Source organism: Orycteropus afer, unplaced genomic scaffold (assembly GCF_000298275.1).
Source record: "Orycteropus afer afer isolate SDZICR_OR568_19922 unplaced genomic scaffold, OryAfe1.0 scaffold00052, whole genome shotgun sequence".
NCBI lineage: Eukaryota > Metazoa > Chordata > Mammalia > Tubulidentata > Orycteropodidae > Orycteropus > Orycteropus afer.
Window position 1 is genome coordinate 5,816,920 of NW_006921639.1, and position 18,521 is coordinate 5,835,440.

An 18,521-nucleotide genomic window follows, 5' to 3' on the forward strand; every position below is an offset into this window, starting at 1 on the left:
ATTGATTGGATTCTACTCCTCTGCCCATTCAATGTATTATCTATTTCTGAAAATTTAGTATTAATCTTCTGGATTTCTGTGTGTAGATTTTGAATCATTTCTAACTTTTCATTTATTTTGTCATTTTGTTCTTGGTATTTTTTTCCAAAATTTTTCTAGGATTTTGTCTGTTTTCCTTAATTTTGTCAGTGTTTTCCTTGATCTGTCTCTACATCCTCTGAAGATACCCAAATACAATTCTTTTGAATTCCTTGTCCAGGAGTTCCAATGCTGCTTCTTCCTCAGGGATGTGTTCCTGCTCCCTTGTTTCTACTGCTTTATCTTGCTTCTTTGTGTGGACTGTGATAGTCTGTTGTCTCCAAGACATTGTGATGTTGTTGTATTTAGATTTCTGTTAACTGTTTCTGAAGAGCAGTGAAGCATGAGTCAGGCTCTTTGGGTGGTTGTTTATTATTGGCCAGTTGGTGGAGAATGAAGTGGTGGCTCTCGTTCAGTAAGCAGTGCTGCAGGATGTGCGGGTATAGTTGCGTTTTATGGGCATGGTTGCTGTCTCCCATTCAGTTAGACAAAAACAGTAAAAAAAAAAAAAAATGAAAAAAGTAAAAGGAAGTGGACAAAAACACATTGCATAAACACACAGGAACAGTCATTTAAAAAAAATAATACATAAAAGAAAGTAAAGCCCTTAATATATGGGGAGGGGGCAATAAGAGAAAAGAGGTAGAGTAGGACAGTTATGAAGAAAAAAGTGGAAAAAATGCAAAAGGGAAAACAAGGAATTGAGTTAACCATTAGAAAGAAAAAAACTAGGAACTAGGAATAGGGAAGAGAAAAAAAGCTGAAAAGTAGAACCTGGGAAGGAAGGAAAGAATAAAGAATAATAATAAAAAGGACAATAATAATAATTTTAAAACAGACAAAACCAACTAAAATAAAAGGAAAAAAAATCTGGGCAGGGCAGGGCACCCAGGCTTTATCAGAGCACACATACTGGGATGGTATTCCTGTCAGCCCAGAAAGTGGGTAGAAGTGAGATACGGCCACTCCTCCATTCACCAAGAGGGTGTGTGGTATAAGAGTAACAAGGGGAGAATTGTACCTTTTCAGTCCATCGTGTCTGGAATGTCCTTGTGGTCCCCAGCAAATGGAGCCTATTCTTAGGTTACTGGCATCTGAGAGAACACTGTCGCTTTAAATATCCACAATGGTCGAACAGTTTGTAAACATTCAAAATGGCAGCACCCTTGGGACAGTGTTCTGGTTACCTAGTGCCATTCTGATGAGAAATATACCACAAATGGGATGGCCTTTACAAACAGGAGTTTATTCTTACAATTTGGAAGCTTTAAGTCCAGGTTCATAGTGCCAGGTTCTAGGGGCTGGGTGAAAGCCCCTCAACCTTGGGGTCCAGTTCCGCCTCCTGCTCCCAGCCCACTGAAGCTAGAGGTGTTTCTTCACTCAGACAGCTGCTGGCTGCTGAGGCTGAGAAGCCCCAAGGTTGACAAGGAAAAAGGCACAGTCCTGATGTTACCAAACCACACAGTTCATTGTAAGTCCCAAAGTCAGCAGAGCATAGAAGGCTGCTGAGCAATGACACAGCTACAAGCAGAGTCCAAGCATGCCATATGCTAGAGACCATTTCCAAGGCTTCTCCTTAAATACTGGAAGCAGACCACATTCCCAAAGGCAGCTACTCAGCTGCTTGTGGTAGATCCCACCATAGAGTTGATTGCTAGTCTCATCATAGGGAATAACTACCACCAGCTGCCCCACCACTCAACCAGGCCCAGCCAAGTTGACACACAAACATAACCATCACAGACAGCTAAAATCCACAGCTCAGCCTGTGCTTCCTCTTTTATTCACCAACTACCCGTGCAGTCCTCCATGCAGTCCCTGGCTAGTAGGGCTGATTTTTAGGTTAAAACTTAGGTCCTGACGCCACTCGGCAATATCTAAGCTGTCCATGCTACCAAGATCACTGATAGACTTCAGGTCTGTATGTCTCCTTTTTTGCGGTTTCTTGAAAGTTCTTCTACTAGTTGCAGTTTAGTCCACTTCTGTATTCTTCTGTTCAAAGCTCTGAGCTCCAGGATTATCTTCTGTATCTGTGTTAATTGGTTCCCCTTTTCTTTGTTGAGGAAGGTCTGTGTAGTTTGTCTGCCTGTTCCACCATCTTACTGGAACCCCCTTTCATCCTGTTCTGAAAAGCAATTTTACACCAGAAATTTTTAATTAACTTTTTGTTTCCTCATATGTTTGATAGGCAGTTGAGAGAAAGCTTCAGAGAGCTGTTGATAATTGAAGATGTATTACAGGATAAGTAGAATTTTACCAGGTTGACAAAGTGAAGACATGTTAGAAGAAGATATTTCAGAGGTAAATAGGCCTAGTGCATCATTTAGGATGGATGTGATGTGGTAATGGAGCTTTGGTGGTGCACTGGCCAAGACATTTGGCTGCTAACCAAAAGGCCGGCAGTTTGAACCCACCAGCTACTCCATGGGAGAAAGATGAGGCAGTCTGCTTCTGTAAAGATTGTTAGTCATGGAAACCCTGTGGGACAATTCTCTATCTACAGCTCTGAGCTGGAGTTGACTCAATGGCAGTGGTTTGATTATTTATTTATTTATTTTTAGTTTGGTGATGTAGTAAATGGCAAGAAATGACTGTAAAGTTAGAAAGGTATCGTATTTGACATGTAAGACCTTGAAAGCCAGTCCAAAGAATTTGGATTTTTCCTATTGATAGTAGGAAACCTATATGTTAATGTTGGTGAGAAAAGTTCTTAGCTTGGATGGATGACTAGTGTGGTAGTTAAGTTTGTGTGTCAACTTGGGTGGGCCTGGTTGAGTGGCTGGGCAGCTGGATGTAGTATGTCCCATAATAAGACTGGTAATCAACTCCGTGGTGGAATCTACTATGAGCCTTTGGGTATGTGGTCTGCTTTCTGCATGTAAGGAGAAGTCTTGGGGAACGGTCTCCAGTTTATGGCACACTTGAACCCTGTATATAGCCGTGTCATTGTTCAGCAGCCTGCCATGCTCTGCCGACCTTGGGACTTTCAATGGACTTGAATTAATGGCGTTTTGTGTGGTTTGGTAACATTGGGACTGTGCCATTTTACTTGTCAACCTTGGGCTTGTCAGTCTCAGTGTCCAGCAGCTGTCTGAGTGAAGAAAAGCCTCTAGTTCCAGTGGGCTGGGAACAGGAGGCAGAGCTGGGCCCCAAGGTTGAGGGGCTTTCACCCAGCCCTTAGAGCTTGGCACTTTGAACTTGGACTTAAAGCCTCAAAAATTGTAAGAATAAACTCCTTTTTGTTAAGGCCATCCCATTTGTGGTATATTCCTGTCAGAGCAGCACTAGGTAACCAGAACAACTAGTATATCATTTTCTCTGAATGGGTAGAAGAATATACAGAGACTGTTCTCATGAGGAAAAGATTGCAGTCATGTTTTTGTGCCGCCTCATTCTGTGTTCTTAAATGAAAAAGTTTAGGAAACATTAAGTTAAGCATCCCTAAAGGAAAGAAAAAGTAAAAATGTGGCTACACTGAACTAAATTATCAACAGATTCTTCCACCATTCTTTAAGTAAGAATATCCTAAGCATGAATTTCAAAGATACTTGAAATTAGAAGAGCTTCCAAAGGAGGTAGTTTATGCCGTCCCCCAGCGTTCTGAACAAATACTTATCTTAGTTTTAGTTCTTTTAAGGAATGGGAAGTACCCCCATCATCTTTGTGAAATGTTCTTGGTTCTTCTAAGTGCAATTGAGGAAGAAAAATTTTATTAAGTAACTTAGTGCGCTGTTAACCATTAGGAGTCATTCAGTTAGTTGTATCGTATTTTACCAGTTTTGTGGAAGATCTGGGAGTATATTTTAGATTGTTAAAGCAGTCTTAATTTTGTCAGACTTGTGTACCCTTCAGCATCCAGTCTGGGTTGTGGCAAAAGGCAAAGCACCAATTACCTGTAAATCCAATTTTTTTTGAACCTTGGAAAAAAAAATTCGTAGACTTCTAACTGCCAAACAAACATTAAGCCTAGGCCACCCAAATCTTTCTCAGTAGTGGAGAAGAGGCACCAGCAATGTAGACACACTACCATTTTTCTTCCTTTTTTTTTCTTGTTTGTTTGGCACTCACTTCTTGGCCTTTGGGTGCCACCAAGCGCTTGTCTACTTGTTCTGTTATTATAACAACTATGTACTTTGATAACTAAGAGGGTGACTTTGAGCCTCTCTGCTTGATTGGGTTTTTTGGAATTTTGGTAAGTCCTAAAAGCCATTTATTTCATTTAGTAATTAAACTGGATTCATTATTTCTTTTATTGTATCAGATGTGCTCTTAAAGGCAAAAAAAAATCAAATTGTTACAGTGGTACAGATTTAGTAAATATTTTTTGAGAAGCTAGTAGTACTGTGAAATGGAGCTGTGTGTCATAGCAAATCACTATTGATAATGTATTTTTTGTTATTATAACACTTTAAATTTTTAGAGTACTTTTACGTATATGAACTGATTTTACTTAAAACACTTAGTAACCTGGGGAGAAAAATACATGTTCTCTTATCTTAAAAAATGAGCAAATGGAAGTTTTCAAAGAATAAATAACTTTCTCATGGTTCAGTGAATTTACTTTCTTTCAGTGGTGTAATCAGGATTAAAAGACTAGTTTCTTGATACTTTGGCACTCTTGGTAACTGTATTATACATTATGTAGTTCCTCAGAGCCCTCATCATGATTTTGAACTAGACATTTTTCTTGAATCTTTCTCAAGGTTTGGCATACTCCACATAAACTGATTCCCTTAGAAATAATCAGAAAAGTGTTGGTATGTGCAAAAAGTCCTAGAAGTACATATTCTAATCAGTAGAAACCTACCACGTCTTTAAAAATATAACAGTAAATACTATTGCAACTTTACTTACATGTTATGTAAATAATTTTAGATATTATAAAAAATTAATTTGTGTCATTTTCACACAAATTAATTTTTCATGGCAAAGAAGTTTACTATGACAGGAACTGTGTTTTGCTTCATGGTACTTCACGTTTAGAATTTATGATTGCATTAATCAAAGTGTCCTTTCTCCAAACAGGGGAATGCACTCATCATCTTCCACCCGTGAAAGCCCCTATTCAAACAAAGAAGAAAACAACAAAGCATTGTTTTCTTTGTGGAAAGAAAACAGGACTGGCTACTAGCTACGAATGCAGGCAGGTTGGCCAGCTGGAAATGCTTTCTGTGTGGTGACCCAGCTCGGGGATTATAGAAAATAAACCACTATTTAAATTGGCTATTTATAATACCATCATTAAGGTGATATTGTAACAGCAGCCCTCAGTTGAATTCCTAATTGGCTAAAGTAAAGAACAAGTAGACAGTATCAGGAGTTTCCAAAAAGTGAAAGCAGATCCTTTCTTGCCCTTTAAATTAGGAGATTTAAACCAGTGGGAGGACAGACATTCTTTGTCTAATGGTATATTTGGTTTTTGTATTCGTGTAGCTTGGGAAATCCCTCCCTAATAATCTATTTTAAATTAAACAAAAGGACTAAATTGAAAGTTAATATACTATAAAATTTACAATTATATTGTTCTTTATATCAAGAGATAACTAATATATATTTAAGAAATAATTAAACAGATACTAACTTTTTTCTACTTATAATTATGTCTTTCATTAACATTGGATTGATTTGCTCCAAGGAAGGCATCTGCTCTTAGGTTGAGGCCAGTCTATGAAAATAACTGCTGCTCTTTAGAGTGTACTCAATTCGAATTAAAACTGCTTATCTTGTTGCTAGAAATATGTATGTTTGGGTTTTTTTAAACTTTTTATGTCGTAATTTTCTCATGAGACTGAATTTCTAAGAAATTTAGAGTTTTCCCAGGTTTGTTAGGTGTAAGAGAAATTTATCAGTTTTTGAAATTTTACAACTTCCTAAAAGTCTATATCCTGTTTAACTCCCTGGTGGATTTTTTTTTTAATGTGATTTGGGTGAAAGCTTACAAAGCAATTTCATTTTCCATATAGCAGTTCATACACATTTTATCTCATGACATTGACTGCAATTTATCACAATGCAACAGCTCCCCTCCCACTTCCTCCCCATGGTTATCTCTTCCCTGTGTCCTTCCCTCATGCAGTCTTACCCCTTGAGCTGTCTCCCTGTGCATACACTGCCCTTCTGTTCTCCCATGTTTGATCTCTCCAAGGAGTGTATCTACCTGATATAAATGTTCAGCCCATATACCATTCTTTTATTTGGCTGGAAGCCACAGGAGTGAGTTCAATTCCAGGCCTGAAGGGCAGCTAGGGGCCGTAGTCTCAGGGTTTTCACCAGAGTCTATCAGACCAGCAAGGCTGGTCTTTTTATTTTTTTTGTAATTGTGAGTTTTGTTACACATTGTTGTCCCACTCTGTGCAGTATCTCCTACACAGATCTTCCCTCCTGATGGATTTTTTATTATAAACTGTCATGTTCATAGATAATTAATTTGTTCTTTTGGGGGGTGCTTGTGCTTGTTTATGAGTGGAAGGGAAATGTCAGCTCTGAAATTGCTTATGAGAACTAAAGGGCTCCTGTTGGACTTCCTGAAGTTAAGCTCTGTCTCCCAAAGAAATGGGCCTTTTATAGACATGTGACAATTCATGTAAACTTTTTTGTTCTTTAGATGTGGAAACAACTTCTGTGCATCTCATCGCTATGCAGAAACTCATGGCTGCACCTATGATTACAAGAGTGCAGGGAGGAGATACTTGCAGGAGGCAAATCCTGTCATTAATGCACCAAAACTTCCAAAAATCTAACTCTTGCTCTGCACGTAACTGTTCTTCCTGAGAAATTGTATTATAATGACAGAAGAAATATTGTTTAGACTGCATTATTTTGCTTCGACTCCAAAAGATTTGCCAAATAACAAGAGCATACAGTGCATACTATTGGAGCATGAGAATACTGTTGTAGTTGAAATCTTTCTTCTTTGGTGAATTGAAAGTCTTAAAAGTAGTTTTAACCATAATGATGTTAGCTTTGTTATTGCATGTCTTGTGTTAAATGTTTCATATTTGATATTACAATCTCACTAGAAAAGTCTTCCAAAAATGCACTTTAGGTAGTTAATACTGACTGCGTAACCAGGCCTCCATATGTCCAGTACAAAAATGGGCAGTCATGTAATGGCTTTACTCAAATGTACCACATGGTTTGTTTTTTCTGAGTGTGGGATGGGAGTGGGTGTGGGTTGGGATGGTGGGGCAATTTTTTTAAAATCCCATGTGTGAATGTTTATTGACATTACTAGGAATTTCCTTTATATTTCAAGCTTATATATATATATATATATATATATATATATATATGTAAAGACCATTTGGTTTTCAATGTGGTTTTTAGCATGTCTCTCTCTCTCTTCCATACTCAGATTGGCATTCAGATATGTGTGTCCATTCTATGAGACATATCATGTTAATCATAGTATATATGTCTTAAAATACTACTTTTTCAATAGTAGTTTTGAAATAGAAGATGTCCCACTTACTGCTGTTAAATACTGAAACCAACTTTTCACCTTTTAAAAATTGCTACATTTAAAACTAAATTTCATAGCTTGGTTTATCTTTCTTACATGTTGAGTGCTATTACCAGGAGAAATTCAAATAAATATTCACTTTCTTTATGAGTTTATTGATTATTTACAATAATTTTTCTTTTCTATAACCATTTAATATTAAATAAATCTAATATATTTTACTTGGAAAAAAATAATTATCATTATAAAGGCATTCTTTTAGGGTGTAAAGGCCCTGTTCCCCATATGCAATCCATATACCATTCAGGCTTTTGGGAAACCATTTGCTTTACAACAGCTCAGTTAAGGCTGATGTTAAGCTCTGGTAAACAGCTAACAGGCAGTCCAATTTGACTGGCAACTCTGGGCTACGTAGGAGCCAAAAAGGCTAATTTAGATGCCCCACATGACCTCTTTCTCTACCTAAGGCCGGGTGAACTGAAGAGTTTGTTACCCTTACTGTAATTGCAATAAGAGATTGAATGCTGAATAGAGAAAGATGCTGGAGGAAAATATGCTTACGAGACTAAGAGGGAATGATGAGAAATTAGTAGAAGATTGAAGTAATTGGGGGTTGAAGAAATACATCTGAAGGGAATAATAAACCCAAAAAGCCCACTGCCATTCAATCAATTTCAACCTATAGGAACCCTATAGGACAGTACAGAATTGGCCCATCAGATTTCCAAGGCTGTAAATCTTTACAAAAGCAAACTGACACTTCTTTTTCTCACAGAGCAGCTGGTAGGTTTAAATCACTGACCTTTTTGTTAGCACCTAAACGCTTAACCGGGAGCTCTGGTAGCATAGTGGCTAAGACACTTGCCTGCTAACCAGACGGCTGGCGGTTCAAACCCACCAGCCACTCCTCGGAAGGAAGGTTGGGCAATCCTACTTCCGTAGTGATACTGCCTCGGAAACCCAAGGAGGGGTCGCTATGAGTCGGGGCCGACTCGACGGCACATAACAACAACAACAACAAACGCTTAACCACTGTACCACCAGGGCTCCTCCAAAGGGGTGTGGGTATAGGTTAATGAAAAATGTGTCCACTTATATTAATGAATAGTTCAATTTTCCTCCCTTATCAAGAAAATGTTTACTTCAGACATGTATAATCTAACACCTCTGTTATAGGGGACTGCTGAAAATGGATTGAAACATGCATGCATACATACATACATACTTAAGGAAGTTCAGGGCATGCAGCAAAATAGGCTCAGTGTACTGTTTTTTAAGCCAACTCTAAGTAGAAATAAGTCTTGTTTTAAGTTATACCAAAGATTTTGGGCAAAATTGAATCTTTCTAATTTGTAACTTTTCAGCTTTTATTCTATAGCCACATGAGAAAACGTTATGTTATTTTATTTACTAAAGTTATTGTGAAATGAACCACTTTTTAACTTTTTGTTGTGGTTTAGTGAAACCTTGCAGAGCAAATTAGTTTTCCATTCAACAATTTATTCACATTTTGTTTTGTGACATTGCTTGAAATCCCTTCAGTGTAACAACACTCTTCCCACTTTCTCCTTGGGTTTCCATTTGCATTCGTCCTTTCCTTCCCCATCCTGCTTTCTGAGCTATGTTTTTGGTCATGTGCTGGTCTTTGGGGCTCATAGAGTTGATTGTATTGAAGAATATGTTTCTTCCTGATGTTACTACTCACTTTATTGTTGTCAGGTGCCCAGTGTACACCACAGTGAAACACTGCCTGGTCCTGCACCAGCCTCACAATCCTTGCTATGCGTTAGCCCGTCATTGCACCCACTGTGTCAGTCCATCTATTGAGAGTTGTCTTCTTCACTGACCCTCTACTTTACCCTTTACCAAGCATGATATCCTCCTCCAGGGAACAGTCCATTCTGACAAATGACCAAAGTAGGTGAGACAAAGTCTGGCCATTCTCACTTTTAAAGAGCATTCCAGCTGTACTTCCAGGACTGATTTGTTGGTTCTTCTGGCAGTTCATGGTATTTTCAGTATTCTTCGCTAACACTGCAATTCAAAGGGATCAACCTTTCTTCAGTCTTTGTTATTCGCCATGCAGATTTCACATGCATGTGAAACAAAGAAACAAACAAAATACCAAAATCACTTCTGTCAAGTCGGATGGAGTCATAGCGACCCCTCCTTGGGTTTCCAAGGCAGTATCTCTACAGAAGTAGGTTGCCCAGTTTTCCTTCCGAGGAGTGCCTGGTGGGTTTGAACCACTAGCCTTCTGGTTAGCAGTCAAATGACTTAGCCCTATGCCACCAGAGCTATGAGGCTATTGAAAATACCATGACTTGGGTGAGGCGCACTTTAGTCTTCCAAGTGACAGTGTTGCTTCTTAACACTTTAAAAAAGAGGTCTTTTGCAGCAGATTTGCCTAGTGCAATACGATGTCTAATTTTCTGACTGCTCCTTCTATGGATGTTGACTGTGGATCCAAGTAAAATGAAATCCCTGACAACTTTGATCTTTTCTCCATTTATCATGTTGTTGCTTATTTGTCCAGTTGTGAGGATTTCTGTTTATGTTGAGGTGTAATCCGTACTGATCACTGTAGTCTTTGATCTTCATCAGTAAGTGTTTTAAGTCATCTTTACTTACAGCAAGCAAAGTTGTGCCATGTGCATATCACAGGCTGTTAATGATTCTTCCTCCAATCCTCATGCCATGTTCTTCATTTAATCCAGCTTCTTATATTATTTGCTCAGCATATGGATTGAATAGGTATGGTGGAAGGATACAACACTGACACACAGCCTTCCTGATTTTAAACCATGCAGTATCCCCTTGTTCTGTTCAAATGACAGGCTCTTGGTCTATGTACAGGTTCCTCATGGGAACAATTAAGTGTTCTGGAATTCCCATTCTTCACAATTATATCCACAATTTGTTGTGATCCACACAAATGCCTTTGCATAGTCAATAAAACAGAGGTAGACAACTTTCTCATATTCTTTGCTTTTAGCCAAGATCCATCTCATCAGCAGTGATATCCCTCATTCCATGTCCTCTTCTGATCCAGTTTGCATTTCTACAAGTTCCCTGTCAATGTGCTGCTGCATCCATTTTTGGATTATCTTCAGCAAGATATTATTTGCATGTGATCTTGATGATATTGTTTGATAATTTCCAAATTCTGTTGGATCACCTTTTCTTTGGAATGGGCACGAATATCTCTTCCAGTCAGTTGGCTAGGTAGCTGTCTTCCAGATTTCTTGGCACAAAGGAGTAAGCATCTCCAGTAAGCTACAACCGTTTTTTGAAACATTTCAATGGGTATTCCATCAATTCCTGGAGCCTTTTTTTTTTTGCCAATTCCTTCAGTGCACCTTGGGCTTCTTCCTTCAGTACCATTGGTTCTTGAGCTTCCTGCATCATTCAATGTTTTGCTCATAGCATTCTTCACTATTGCAACTTGAAGCTTGGATTTTTTCTTCAGTTCTTTCAGCTTGAGAAATACCAAGCGTGTTCTTTCCTTTTGGTTTTCTAACTCCAAGTTTTTGCACATTTCATTATAGTACTTTACTTGGTCTTCTTGAGCCACCCTTTGAAATCTTCCGTTCAGCAATTTTATTTCAACATTTCTTCCTTTTGTTTTAGCTATTCTCTGTTGAAGAGCAAGTTCCAGTCTCTTCTAACATTCATTTTGGTCTTTTCTTCCTTTCTTGTCTTTCTAATGACATTTTGCTTTCCTCATGTGTGATGTTCTTGATGTCATCCCACAGCTTTTCTGGTCTTCAGTTACTGGTGTTCAATGCATCAATTCTGTTCTTTAGATTGTCTCTAAATTCAGGGATGATATAATCAAGATAGTCCTGTTTATTGTTTGACTGAAATTTGATCCCTGGGTTTGTGTTCAAAATGAACCACTGTAATTCAGAAGTTAATATTATTGAGAGAAATTTATGTTTTTAATTCTTATACAGAAGCAATCACAATTTTAGAGACCTTTGATCTGTCTTTGCATTCCACAAATTAGCAGAGTGCCTTGCTTACATTGTTGTTGTGTGCCCTCAAGTCAGTTCTAACTCATCACAACCGCATGTACAATAGAACAAAACTGCCCGTCCTGCATCATCCTCACAATTATGGCCATATTTGAGCCTATAGTGTCAATCCATCTCATTGAGGATCTTCCTCCCTTTCACTGGCCCTTTACTTTTACCAACCATGATAACCCTTTCCAGGGACTGGTCCTTCCTAATAACATGATGAAAGTATAAGAAACAAAGTCTGGCCATTCTCACTTCTAAGGAGCATTCTGGCTGTACTTCTTCTAAGACAGATTTGTTCATTCTTCTGGCAGTCCATGGTATATTCAATATTCTTGGCCAACACCAGAATTTAAATGCATTAATTCTTCTGTGGTCTTCCTTATTCATTGTCCAGGTTCACATGCATATGAGGCAATTGAAAATACCATGGCTTGGGTCAGGTGCACCTTAGTATTCAAAGTGACATCCTTGCTCTTTACCACTTTAAAGCAGATTTGCCTAATGCAATACTTCCTTTAATTTCTTGACTGCTACTTCCATGAGCGTTGATTGTATATCCAAGTAAAATGAAATCCTTGACAACTTCATTCATTTCTCCATGATGTTTTCTTTTATCATGATGTTGCTTATTGATGCAGTTGTGAGGATTTTTGTTTTCTTTAGATGAAATGTAATCCATACTGAAGACTGAAGGCTTTGATCTTCATCAGTAAGTGCTTCTAGTCTTCTTCATTTTTAGCGAGCAAGGTTGTGTCATCTGCATATTGCAAGTTGTTAATGACTCTTCCTCTAACCCTGATGCCATGTTCTTCTTCACATAGTCTAGCTTCTCAGATTATTTCCTCAGCATAGAGATTGAATAAGTATGTGAAAGGTTACAGCCCTGGCACACACCCTTGCTAATTTTAAACCATGCAGTATCCCCTTTTTCTGTTCCAATAACTGCCTCTTGGTCTATTTACAGGTTCCTCATGAGCACAATTAAGTCTTACGAATTTCCCATTCTGTGCAATGTAATCAATAATGTATTATGATCCACACAGTCAAATACCTTTGCATGGTCAATAAAACACAGGTAAACATCTTTCTGGTATTCTTTGCTTTCAGCCAAGATCCATCTTGTATCAGCAATGATATCCCTCATTCCACATCCCCTTCTGAATGCAGCTTGAATTTCTGGTAGTTCCCTGTTGATGTCCAGGTGGTGTATTGCCTAAGGCATTTGACTGCTAACCAGGAGGCTAATGGTTCAAACCCACCAGCCACTCCTTGGAAGGAAGGTTGGACAATCTACTTCCATAGTAATACTGCCTCAGAAACCCAAGGAGGGGTTGCTATGAATCAGATCTGACTTGATGGCAGTGCATTAGTTTATTTAGTTACAGGTATTGGTAAAACATTAGTTGGATAAATTCTTTGTTGTATTTTGACAACAATCATAATAGAAACAAAGGAATTCATATTGTTTTATTTAACCAACTTTATATGGCAAAATTTAGTGGCTGGATTTTTTTTTTAACAGTGAACATTTGGTTTTAGCAATACTGAAGGTCTATAAGTTTTTAATTTTTAACTGTGTGAAATATTTTCAAGTTGTTAAGTGCATTTTAATCATTCCAACATGGGATGTTCAAATACTCTTTTTTTTTTTTTTTTTTAATCAGTGGTGTAATTTGTGAAGGGATTTAATTTTAAAAAAATAAGACAGGAATTAATTTTCTGGGATGTATTTAGTATAGTTTTAAGGCATCATTACAAATAATCAAGTCTTGTATCTAACAGTGTTTCCCAAAGTGTGACCTGTATAACACTCCAGGAACATGAGATTATTTTAGGTGGTATGTGGATGAACATTTTTTATTTTAATATATTTTTAACATGTATTATAAAAATATAACTGTAAATAGCTTAAGTTGAACATAAAGTAAAATAAATTGATTTAGCTTAAACTTGATTGAATATTGACAAACAATAGAAGATATAACAAAAATCATAAATGTAAATCTGAATTACTGAAATTTAGGAAATTAAGATATGATTCTTTTACTTTACTTTGAAAATTATGTTAAACTTTTAAAATGTTTGATGACAGTAATATACTGTCTGTTTTTTTTTTCCAAAAAACTTTATAAATAAGAGTAAAAAATGAAAAGTAAAAATTTCACCTTAGACCCCCCAACTCTTAACTCTAGCCAATAAATGTTAGACATTACTTTTTGTCATATCATTATTAAAGATGAATTTAGCCTAATAACACAATACCTTAATGTTTTACTTTACAATTTTTTGTCAATTACTTTCAGTGGTAGTGGTGTTCTGTGCTGTTAAGTTAATTGTAACTTATAGTCACCCCATAGGGCAGAGTAGAATTGCCCCATGGGTTTTCCTAGGCTATAATCTTTATGGGAAGGAGCTCTGGTAGTGTGGTGATTAAGACATTTGGCTGCTAACCAAAAGGTTGGTGGTTCAAACCCACTAGCTGCTCCATGGAAGTAAGATAAGGCAGTCTGCTTCAGTAAATATTTACAGTGCTCGAAACCCAATGGGGGTCGCTATGATTTGTAATTGACTCAATGGCAGTGAGTTTGGTTTTGGAATCTTTATGGGAGCAGATAGATCTCCAGGTATTCTCCCAAGAAGCAGCTGGTGGGTTCAACCACTGACCTTTCGGTTAGCAGCTGGGTGCTCAACCATTGCACCACTAAGGCTCCTTTTAATGATGTAGCTATTTTAGATTCACTCACTTGACTGCAGTTACCTGAGTCCATGTTACCATAGCTTTCAAATGAACAGCAATAGCTTCCTCACACCTTAAATTAGTTCCGTCCACTTCACAATCTATTCTACACACTTCAGCCAGAATGAGCATCCAGAATTGAGAATTTGAGCATGTCTGTGCTTACAGTATTTCAGTGACTTCTTTTGTGCCCAGGGTAATGACCCAAATCTTTAACTCTGCCTAGTAAGGCCCCTGTGGTTTGGCTCCCACCTGCTCTCCAGCCTCATATTGCAATGTTTCCTATGCTTTCTGGGATTTGGCCACACCTATTTTTTTTCTGTTTTTCTAACTTACTCCAGAGTCACTCATTTTGTTAACACCAACTCTTCTTTCAGATGTCAACTCCTTCATTATTTCCTGAAGGAAGCCTTCCCTGATATGCATCTGTCCAGGTCACTATCAAGTTGCCTTGGTGATGTGATAATTAACTGCTCCACTGCTAACTGGAAGGGTTCATTTGAACCCTCCAACCACTCTGTGGCAGTCTACTTCCATAAAGATTACAGCCTAGGAAACCATGTGGAACATATGGTTCAGCCCTGTTATATAGGGTCATTATGAGTCACAGTCTACTCAACAGCATACAATGAGAGGTTTTTCTCTTGGAATCATGTACTTTCTTCATGGAATCTATCACTGACATTTGACATTTGTGTGAACCTTTGAATCACACAAGATGGCAAGTCCATCTGTCTATCCTTCCTCCCAAGCACTGTATCCACCATCACATGTCCAGTGCGTTACATGTGTTAAGCCCTCAATAAGTATTTTTGAATGCATGAAAAAGCTTTAAGAATGTACTAAGCAAAGAGTAATCTATCAACCTTAAGTGATTTATAGCAAAGTATGTTGAAGTATAGCCTTTTCTGCCTTGTTTTTAGATTGGTTTACAAGTTAAAACCAATACCCATCAGACCTGGAACCTAACTCACTCCTATGGCTCAGCTTTCAGCCAAATAATAGACTGGCCTGTAAAGTGAACAGTTAACACCAGGCACTCCTCAGAGCAATCAACCATATGAGATCAAAAGGGCAGCATTTGCCCAGAGATACAACTCAGAAGGCAGGAAACAATAGGAAAGAGGGATGGCAACACAGGGAGGAGGTAGAAAGGGTGCTATTACGTTGTGGAGAGTGCAATTGATGTCATGAATCAAAATATGTATGAATTGTTGAATGGAAAACCAATTTGGTCTGTAAACTTTCACCCAGATCACAATAAAAAGAAGAAAAATAAAAGTTAAAACCAATAAATAGGTAAAAATATTTCCAGAAATATTTTTCAGTGATGATTCAAATAGTATGAGTGTGTGATAATTTTCTTTTCTAAAATTCAGTGTCACTAAACCTGACAGGAGGAGTCCTTGGGTGGTATAAATAGTTAAGTAAGTGCTCAACTAATAGCCAAAAGGTTGGCAATTTCAACCCACCCAGAGGCACCTTGAAAGATAGGCCTGGCATTCTGTTTCTCAAAAGTCACAGCATTGAAAACCCTATGGAGCAATTCTACTTTGCGCACATGGGGTCACCATAGTTAGAATTGACAAAAACCTGAAAGACGAAGAGTTATGCTCTAAATATAAAGATTAAATGGATTTCCCTTTTCCTTCAATACTCAAGATTATATGATTTTTTACTTTGCTATTTTTTCCCTACAGCTCATGTTTTTCTTTTTTTTCCCAATAGATTTTCTTTTTTTCTTAACGGCATAAGAAAAATGTATTTTCATCTTACCAAATTAAGAAGGTCTAGGTTCTTATTCATGTAGTTTACACTGAGAATCAATTCTTTTTTAAGACAATCTTCTATAATCACTTGACTTCCTATTCTATTTAGACTGCCTTAATTATTCTTATAAATTATTTTTATATTATTTCAGACTTAAGTTATAAGCATAGAGAAAAGAACTCTCACAGTCCTTTAATTCAGGTTCCACAGCTATTAATATTTCACCATAGTTATGTGCCCTCACATGCTTGCTCTCTCTCTGTTTACCTATTACCATTATTGTTATCATTATTTTGATCATTATTATTACCATTATTTTAGAGATGCAAGCCTATAGTCCCATCCATCTTAAGAACTCTAGTGTGTAGTTTTCCCAAACAAGCACATTCTCCTTTTCTCTTTCTTTTTCTTTTTTAAATTTTTTATTGTGATTTGGGTAAAAGTTTACAGAGCAAATTCCCTTTCTATACCACAGCTCACATACGCTTTGTCTCATGCTACTGACTGCAATTTCCCACAATGTAAAAGCTCCCCTTCCACTTCCTCCCCATAGTTACCTCTTCCCTGTCTTCTTTTCTCACATGCACTCCTGCCCCCCTGAGCTATCTCCATGTGCATACACAGCCCTTCCCTTCTCCCATGATTGATCTCTCCAGGGAGTGTATCTGCCTAATGTAAATGTTCAGCTCAGATGCCTGTCTTTTGTTTGGCTGGAAGCAGGGGGAGTGAGTTCAATTCCAGACCGGAAGGGCAGCTAGGGACTATAGTCTCAGGGGTTACACCAGGCTCTATCAGATCAGAAAACCTAGATGTCCCCACCCCTTTTTTAAAAAAATTTTTTTAATGACTTTGAGTTTTGTTCCACGTTATTCTCCCACTCTGTCCAGGATCTCTTACATAGATCCCCCTCTGAGTGGTTGATAGTGGTAGGTGGGCACCACCTAGTTCTTCTGATCTCAGTCATATAGGCTGAGGATTGCATGGTGTATCGGTTGCTTGGACTAACTGTTTCCATGCATCTTTTGTATACTTCATTTTATAAGGACATTCTCTTATACAACTTCCATTCAATGCTTCAAAAAAGGAATTCAGTTTTGACTGATAATAATATTACCATCTGTTCACTCCACAGAACCCTTTCAGTTTTCACCAGCTTTCTCAATAACATTTGTTTTCTGGTCCTTGAGCAAAGTTTTCTTGGAGAGCCAAAGAGGTATAATTTTTAATCCTTTCTGCTATGTATATAAAATTGTTTCTCATGTAGTGGTGAACCTTAGGGAAAAATTGAGGTACTGGCATATCTGAATTGGGTGACTTCAGACCTTAATTAAACTCCATTTTGAATTAAACTCAGATTTTCATTTCTACATTTTTTTTTTTAAAGAAACTAGTCAGCCTTCTGTCAAAGTTTTACTACTTAAAAAAACAATGAAGACAAAAGTCAAGATTTCTAACTGGAATAAAGAATTACTTGATGCCTGTTAAGAAGGTTTGGGCAGTCCCAGAAAAGGTGCCTTGGTCAGCAGGATAATGGAAAATAGAACCCATAATGTTAAATGAAATACAAAAACGAAAAACAAACTCACAGCCATGGAGTGGGATCCGACTCATAGTGACCCCTCCCTGGGTTTCCGAGGTGGTATCACTATGGAAGTAGACTGCCCAACCTTCCTTCTGAGGAGTGGCTGGTGGGTTTGAACTGCCAGCCTTCTGGTTAGCAGTCAAATGCCTTAGGCACTATGCCACCAGAAAACCGAACCAAACTCACTGCTGACCAGTTGATTTCAACTCATAGTGACCTCTCCTTGGGTTTCTGAGGCAGTATCACTACAGAAGTAGATTGCCCCATCTTCCTTCTGAGGAGTGGCTGGTGGGTTTGAACCGCCAGCCTTCTGGTTAGCAGTCAAGTGCATTAGGCACTATGCTACCAGAGCTCCTAAAAATATGGATCGCTTCACGAATTTGCGTGTCATCCTTGGGCAGGGCCATGCTAATCTTCTCTGTATCGTTCCATTTTAGTATATGTGCTGCCGAAGCGAGCACCTTTGTAAATCAGTAATTAAGATAGAGATTAACTTTGTTAAGATAAGGAGACAGATTTCAGATGTGATAGAAAATTAAACCCTGACAGAATGCTTTATTAAACAACTCTTAGGATGCAACAAATAAACCTACCTGATAATATTTAAGTTTTTAGTTTAAGAAACCCTTTGTAGCTTTGTGCCAGCTTCCTCCCCGACCCCTAAGTGCTTACCAGCACAAATCCTTTGTTTACCATATGTTTTTCAATGCTTTTTAAGCAGGAGCTCTGATGAGGCAGTGCCTTAGGCATTTGACTCTTAACCCAAGGTTGGCAGTTCAAACTGACCAACCAGTCTGTGGCAGGAAGATGGGGCAATCTATTTCTGTAAAGATTTACTGCCTCAGAAACCCAGTGGGGGTCACTATG

General features: G+C 38.0%; 1 protein-coding gene and 1 non-coding gene across 2 annotated transcripts in view; one reads left to right on the forward strand and one right to left on the reverse strand.

Annotated features, from left to right (window-relative positions):
• ZFAND4 (zinc finger AN1-type containing 4) overlaps positions 1-6,818 on the forward strand; it is a 140,113-nt gene extending 133,295 nt beyond the window's left edge. Inside the window, 2 exon segments of the mRNA XM_007938627.1 lie at positions 5,104-5,221; positions 6,683-6,818. Of these exon segments, the coding sequence (XP_007936818.1) occupies positions 5,104-5,221; positions 6,683-6,818 (254 nt within the window).
• Positions 6,819-18,010: 11,192 nt separating this feature from the next.
• On the reverse strand, positions 18,011-18,115 carry LOC122149833. Its single transcript, XR_006163356.1, has one exon. It is a non-coding gene; the product is annotated as a U6 spliceosomal RNA (small nuclear RNA).
• Between the last annotated feature and the right edge of the window lie 406 nt (positions 18,116-18,521).